Source organism: Polistes canadensis, unplaced genomic scaffold (assembly GCF_001313835.1).
Source record: "Polistes canadensis isolate GaletaPanama2010 unplaced genomic scaffold, ASM131383v1 scaffold_29, whole genome shotgun sequence".
Taxonomy (NCBI): Eukaryota; Metazoa; Arthropoda; class Insecta; order Hymenoptera; family Vespidae; genus Polistes; species Polistes canadensis.
Genome location: NW_014569576.1, coordinates 27,744 through 35,343, shown reverse-complemented (window position 1 = coordinate 35,343; position 7,600 = coordinate 27,744). Strand labels below are relative to the sequence as shown.

The window sequence follows — 7,600 nt, the reverse complement described above, 5'->3', positions numbered from 1 at the left end:
AAAAAAAAAAAAAAAAAAAAAAATAAAAGAAAAGAAAAGCAAAAGAAAAAGGAATAAAATAAAAAAAATAAAAATAAGAAATAGCAAAAGAGAAGTGACACACACCAAGTCGTCTCGTTTCCGTTTTGTACAAAAAGGGAATACACTCGTTGATTGGCCGGCCGGGCAAAGCCAACCGGACGCAAGTAACAGTAAGATAACCCCGCAAAAAAAATCTTCCACTCGTAACAAGTGTGGTGGTAAAGAATCGCGGCGGTGCTAGTCTATTTGGTTGATTGATTAATGTTTTCCTTGTATCCGATTCCGGTATCATCATATTTATTCGCTCTAAGGAATTCATTTGCGGAACGATTAAAAGCTCGCAAAAAAAAAAAAAAAAAAAAAGAAAAGAAAAGAAAAGAAGACTAAGAAAGACAGTGAGTGGGGTGGGGTGTGTGTTGGGGGAGGAGGAGGAGACGGGGGGGATATAGGGAGGATGTACTTTCTCGAAGTAACAAATTCATCTTCGCGAGATGCTTCGTAATCGTGAAAAGATAATTAAAAAAAAAAAAATAAAAAATAATATTGTTAAACGAGAATATAAATATCGCTAAAGAATAACGTGGGAGTTATAATGAGAATCTGTTCTATAAGAATTGTTAGAAAAACTCGATGAATGAAGAAAATAAATGAAGAAATAAATAAACGGAATATCAAAGAAAGAGTTAGTTACTAACGAAAAATACAGAAAGAGAGAGAGAATGAGAGAGAGAGAGAGAAAAATCTATGAGTATGTTTACGCGGTCAATATGAAGTCGATAGCTTCATTGATAGGATTGTGTCCGGCTTGTTTGTGTCAGTACGTGTTGTATTTCACCATTCACCATTCACCTCTCCCCACCCCCTACTTTTTATATTTTTCGTTTGTATTTCTCAATTGAATTCTCTTAGATGATGATTATGATAATGATGATGATGATGATAATAATGCATCTTTAAATAAGGTGTATGATAGAAAATGGCCGACCATTTATTTTACAATGAAAATGGCCGAAGGCGGGAATTTTGAAATTAATCTTTTCTTATCGTAGATAATAGAAGGAACACTCGCGTATTATCGAAGTTAAATTTTGATAGTAAAAGTAACGTTCATGGATGGTTAAAAACAAAAACGTCGGGCGTATTTTGAAAAAAAAAAAAGAATTAATTAAATCAGCCGGTATTTATTAGGTCAGTATTTGTAATAAGTATGTAATAGAAATCTGTCAATATTTATGATAAGATAGTAATATACGTAATCCTGACATAAACCAATCCACCTTGTTATATATCATCGATCACCTATTTAACATATTAACAAATTATTATTCGTATTGAACAAACACTATTCATATTTATATTGATAATTTATTATACAAAATACTGACCAAATAAACAAAAGTATAATTAATCGATATCGCTATCTCTCTCTCTCTGACATAGACTTGGGAACCTCTAAGTAATTAATTATACTGCCCGAAAACAAATGATGATCCCTGTAAGATATTTTATTTACATTCTTTTTTCATCCTTTGCAAATACAAAAACAATATAAGAACCGTCTATGTCTAATCGCACAGAGTCTCGAAAATTTTCGTTAGTTGAAAATGTTCTACTTTATTATATATTAATAAAAATGAAAATACACACTTACCACCGGACGTTCCGTGAATAAACATATTCTTGATGATCGCTGTTTTTTCCTTGTAAGCATCTACATCAGCAACGTTCGCGCAAATTCGTCTAAATTCGCGAAACAAATCGTCCTTCGTTGGATATTTATCTACCTTATCCGCCATTTTGGATTCTTCAAGATCGTCCATCTTACAATCGTCCGAACCAATCACACGATCCTCCTCCATTCCTTTCGATACCTCCGTCGACGTTTTTATCGGTAATTTCATCTTTTTATTCGGTTTAGCCGATTGATTTTCCGGTGAATTTTCTTTCCTTTTAATCGTAGCTTTCGGTTTCGTCGTTTTTAATGGACCTTATGAAGTAAAAAAACAAAAACAAAAAAAATAGAAATTACACAAAATAGACAAAATAAAAATGAAACAATACGAATGGTCGGTCGCGTTCAAATCCTTTCATTTCTTTTTTCTTCTTCTTCTTCTTCCTTTCAATTGAATATAAAATATAAACGTAAAAAGGAAATTTTTTTATTGTGATAATAAAAAAGAAGAGTAGAAAAAAAGAACACACACACAAAAGAAAAAAAAAGAAGAAGAAGAAAAATCGTATCGATAGCCTTTAAAATTTATGGGTGTCTTGAACAAATACGGTTTAATCGGTGCGAAATAATAGTGCATTATTATTTTTCAATCCTACACCACCGTCGTGAACAGTGGTGTAATCTGCGAACTGGATACAAAAATGGCACTAGCCTTTGCGGTATAAATCACTTGTCTATCTTTTTTTTTCTCTCTCTCTCTCTCTCGTTAAATCGGTGCATTTAAACAAAGAAGGATAGAAAGAGTTGGTTATTGGTTGTTGTAATAGTAAACATAAGTCTCTGTGTTCGGAAAATTGATAATCATAATTTTTAGATTATTGATTTAATTACGACAATTAACACTCACTTATATCGGTTTTTTTGTTTATCTTTAGTCAAGTAAAATAATAGAAAGAGAGAGAGAGAATAAAACGATCGGAAGTTTCGTTAAATATTTCAAGAAGACAATATTGTTACTTGAAACTCGTTTCATTTCTTTTTTCTCATTTTCTCAACATTTTCTTTATTAACATTTTTCTTACTTCTCCTTTTTTTTTTTTTTAATTCGTGGACTAATTTCTCTCACCGATATCGTCGCTACGAGATGACGATGATGACACGCGATTACGTCATAATCAATTTAAATATGTACCAAATAAAGAGTCATTATTATTTTTATGAAACGATAACGACGATATCTGTGATATATTTAAGAAAATATATATATATATATTGTAAAAAAAAAAAAAAAAAGAAATCATTTAAATAATAATAAAGAACAGACTGGAGATAAGAAATTAATCGAAGTTCAAGGATAAGGTTGTGGGATAGGAGGGATAACAAAATTTGAAACAATTCATGGAAAAATTTGTTTCCGGTCATCCAGATAATCCAATCGCATGGATTCGTGGAACAAAAAAGAAAAAGGAAAGTAAAAAATATATATATATTGTAAAAAAGAAAGATTAATAGCTTACAGGATTGGTCAAACTCGTGAAGTTTCTCAATGACCAAGTTCTTGTCCTCATCCTGAAGATTTTCCCACCCACTAATATCCTCTTCGGGATCTTCTATTCTTTTAGTCGTAGCTCTCTGTTTTGCAAAGACTTCGAAAAGGCAGGACAAATGATGCCACGCTTTCATCTTTGAACCGTCCGAAAAAGGATTTGAAATTAATTTAGCGATCCTTATTGCATCCTTTTCTATAGGACATTTGCACTTCTTGCATTTTGCACGACCGGATTTGGCACGTTCCACTGCGAAAGGTTTTTCATCTTCTTCCTCCTCCATAATCTGGAACTAAAATAATACTAATTAGAATAATATATGTTGATAATATGTGTATACACGTATTTAAAATAATATTTCAAACGATACGAGTATATATAGACACGATATTTAAAAAAAGTTTTAAAAGGAGCTCTTCTAAATCTAAATCTCATTGATTTAGTTATAATAATAATAATAAAAAAGTAAAAAATATAAAAGATATGTAAAAAAAAAAAATAATATATTCGAAACGATACAAGTAGATAATATTCGCAAAATTTTTATATAATGTGAGACCCCTATGATCTAGAAAAAAAAGAAAAATAAAATATAAAAGATACTTCATACATCAAAAAATAAAAAGAAAAAAAGAAAACAAAAAACAAAATACATTCGAAACGATACATGTAGATAATATTTGAAAACGTCAAATATTATGTCAGAGACCTTTATGATCTATTTAAAAAAAATAAATGATACGTAATAAACATTTTAAAAAATGTTCCAAATGATACAAGAGAATAATACATGGTTAACATTAGAGAATATAATGTAAAATTACATATATATAATACTTTTAAATATTAAACTATCTACATGGCCAATTATTTAGTTAGTTGTCGTTGAATTATCTATACCATATTTCATTCTAAATGAAATTATTTTCAATTCGTAAAATAACGATTGATATTTCCAAATAATATTGGCCTGTCTCTCTCTCTCTCTCTCTCTCTCTCTCTCTCTCCTTCTTTCCCTTTCTATCTCTCTATCCATCCGTTGAAATATATTCTCGATTACATCCGGAATAATCGAGATATATAACATATTAAAAACGATTCATTCAATCTCCCATTCGATAAATGAACGTTTAACGTTTACTCTCGTCATTCGTTATAATCGATCGATTGAAATACGTTAATAGTAAATAAATACGTTACTAAACAAAAGGAAAACTCATTACGTAAATTTAAAGCTAAAACTATTAAGTTTAATGGAATATCAATTAAATATCAACTTCGTTGGCTTCAAATACTCGTTGCTGATCGATAGCATGCTATCTTAAGACGTCATCTTAAATATCATAACGATATTTCTAACATAAGTAACAACTTATTATTATATAAACGCTACCTTTTTATTTTCATTTTAATTCTTTATTATTATTATTATTAATATTATTTTGTAAGATTTAATATTAAAATTGATCGAATATTATTTATTCGTCCAAAGTACATCAATTATTTTGCATAATTTAATATTATTTTATCGAAAAACATTATAATACGCATATATGATGCAGGAGTTTATATTATAAAAGATCGGCCATTTTGTCGGGCGTGTAGTATCCTGTTAAAATTGAAAGAAAAAAAAAAAAAAAAAAAAAGGAAAAGAAGATGCGAGAAAGAAAATGATAAAATAAAACGAGCTCTTCCCCTCTCTATTTCTCTCCCTCTCTCTCTCTCTTTTTCTACCCGAGAAACGAAGGGGGTTCTTATCATCAATTAATACGCTGATTGGCCGGCTCAATGGCAATGAAAAATTGACAAACAATGACAGACATATTACTAATTTTATGTATTACATTTCTTCGAAACCACATTCACATCGTCTTACCGACGCGTTTGTATATACATTTTTTTTCGACAAAATTAAGAATTAGAATATTCCTTGAAGATAATAAAAAATAAAATAACAAAACGAAGAATATTTGAAAATTTATATACAAGAAAAATTACATTTTCGTTTACTCTCTCTCTCTCTCTCTCTCTCTCTCTCGTACGAAAAATTTGTTGCATGATTTATAAAAAAAAAAGGAATATTAAAATTTAAACATTTATAACGTTACGTCAAAATATCTTTTCGGGGTAAGTAATTCTTCACAGGTTCAGTAAAAATTATGTGACACACAGTGACATGCTTCGTATTCTTAATTACCCCCCGAAATGACAGATAACCATTCGACCGGGTGAACTCCAAGAATTATTTATCGTTGCCGTTCTCGAATCTGTCCCTCCCCCTTTTCATTTTTTTTTTTTTTTCAAACATTACCTTAACAGAAGCAGCAGCAGTAGCAGCAGAAATATTTCGTTATTCATGAAATATTTTATAAATCGAAAAATGGGTCAATCTCATCAAAACTACAAAAGAATCGATACAAATATTATGATCTATCCTTATGCAAAAAAATGATTCTTTTCAAAGAAAAAGAAAAAATTAAAAAAAAAAAAAAAAATTGAATAATGATATTATCTTCATTAGACCTGTGAACGTTTGTAAACTTAAGAAAATTTCACAAATCTTATGGAAACGACAAATTGGAACGTTCGTTAACATTATTTTAGTATGATACTGTTCACATTTGCATTTTGATATCCTCCGAGATTCATCGTCTTTTCTATCATGAATTATTTTATCTTATTATAATAGCTTATAGAGAACATGTTGATTTTAACGAACAAAAAAACACAACAATATTTTATTTCTTCTTTTAATCAAATTATAAACTTCAATCCACGATGTTAACCCGATCCCCCAACCGTTGGTTCGAGAAAAAAAGAACAAAAAATAAGATCTAATTTTTGTTGTTGTTGTTGTAAACTTTTATCATAATCATCTATACATCACACTATCGCAATTCGAGTTAGGAAATAACAAACATGCAACAAGCAAATGCACGAACGGAATAAGGGGTTAGGAATCAACAAAGTGGTTGTGATCCTTTGTAGGATCAGGTGTGTAGGTGTATACTTTTCGAGAAAACAGAAAAAGAGTGGAATGCTAACATCTACTGGTTCTCCTCCTCGCGTTACGTGCTCGAACCTACAGGTGGTAGGTTTCTAGAAGGAGAAAATAAGGGTGGAGAGGAGGAGGAAGAGGAAGAGGAGGAAGAGGAAAAGGAGGAGAAGGAGGAAGAAACTGGTGGTGGAAGTTTCGAGCTTGGGGTATAATAGAGGGTGCAACAGCCCTCACGGCTCACTCTTCGAACACGCATCGTGCTGTACGAAAAGTTTCAAGATTAATAAAGGTGTGCATAAAAAAAAAATTAATTAATTAAAAATTATTAAATTAATTAATTAATTAAAAATTAAAAAAAAATACGAAAAAAGAAAGATAGAGAGAGGGGGAGGGTGAGGGGGGGAAGAGAAAGTGATAAATAAATAAATAAATAAGAGATAGATATAGACAGAGGTGATAGAGAGAAAAAAGTGACACGACTATATATACGTGTATATTTTTATATATATTTTACTCTTTCACATAGTCACGAAAATCACCAAACGCATATTCCGAGATTTATTTCGAGAGTAAACAAGGTAGGAGAAGTGATCTATAGTAATTCCAAAGAAACAATAAATTCGATTGAAAATGCTTATCGATAGGCTGGTTATTCGAGAATCCCTTAGGGATGATCCTTTGAAATTTTTTTCTTTTTTCTTTTTGTTGGCTATTATTTTCTTTTTTAGAGATCTTTTTACAATTTATATTATATCGAATAATTCATTTTTTATTTTGTTCTATTTTATCTATTTCTTATTTTTTGTCTTGCCATTTGATTTTTCATTTTTAAATTTAATTTAATATTTGATTATATAATATTATTTAATTTACAATTAATTGGTGATTTTTTTATTTGTGACTATGTGAAAGAGTAAAATATCAACAATAAAAATATGCGACTCGTACCGACATTTGATTGTCAGCTGAGTTTTCGATTAAAAGTACTTACATTTACATTTACATTTATACTTATACATATACGCATATATTTATACATAACGCATCGTAGTTTTTTTTATATTCGTCAATGGATATCTATTTGATATTGCATTCCAAAGATCGATGAGATATATTTTATTACTTAAAACTTTCAATTTCACTTTAAAGTGAAATAATACGTCAAAGCGTGGGGGTGTGGTTAGGGGGGAGGACGGGGAGATCGTTAAAGTGAACAATTTTCTATCCAACCCCGGTCGGAATAATAAAGTTGAGTTTTCTCGTGGATTATTGGTCGTGAAGCTTTCGATAATATAACGTGGAAAACGTCTTAAAAAGAAAATTCTGAATCTGAAGAGATAAAAGATGAAAGAGAGAGAGAGA

At 30.1% G+C, this 7,600-nt stretch overlaps 2 protein-coding genes across 5 annotated transcripts in view; one reads left to right on the top strand and one right to left on the bottom strand.

Moving 5' to 3' along the window:
• LOC106784050 (DNA ligase 3) overlaps window positions 1–7,600 on the bottom strand; it is a 36,781-nt gene that overhangs the window by 21,146 nt on the left and 8,035 nt on the right. For 2 of the 3 annotated variants that reach the window (XM_014743153.1, XM_014743150.1), the window contains exons 2-3: window positions 3,211–3,532; window positions 1,673–2,008 (exon numbers count right to left, since the gene is read on the bottom strand). In XM_014743153.1, the coding sequence (XP_014598639.1) occupies window positions 1,673–2,008; window positions 3,211–3,523 (649 nt within the window). In that variant the 5' untranslated portion in view covers window positions 3,524–3,532. The remainder of the gene's footprint in view (window positions 1–1,672; window positions 2,009–3,210; window positions 3,533–7,600) is intronic. The other variant, XM_014743152.1, reaches the window with a different exon arrangement.
• The window catches only part of LOC106784052, a 12,872-nt gene that overhangs the window by 2,292 nt on the left and 2,980 nt on the right, over window positions 1–7,600 (top strand). The window contains exon 1 of one of the 2 annotated variants that reach the window (XM_014743156.1): window positions 6,158–6,527. The exons of the other annotated variant lie outside the window; for it this stretch is intronic. The gene's annotated coding sequence lies outside the window, so the exon portion shown is untranslated. Of the gene's footprint in view, window positions 1–6,157; window positions 6,528–7,600 lie in introns of those variants that run through there. 2 annotated transcript variants of the gene reach the window in all.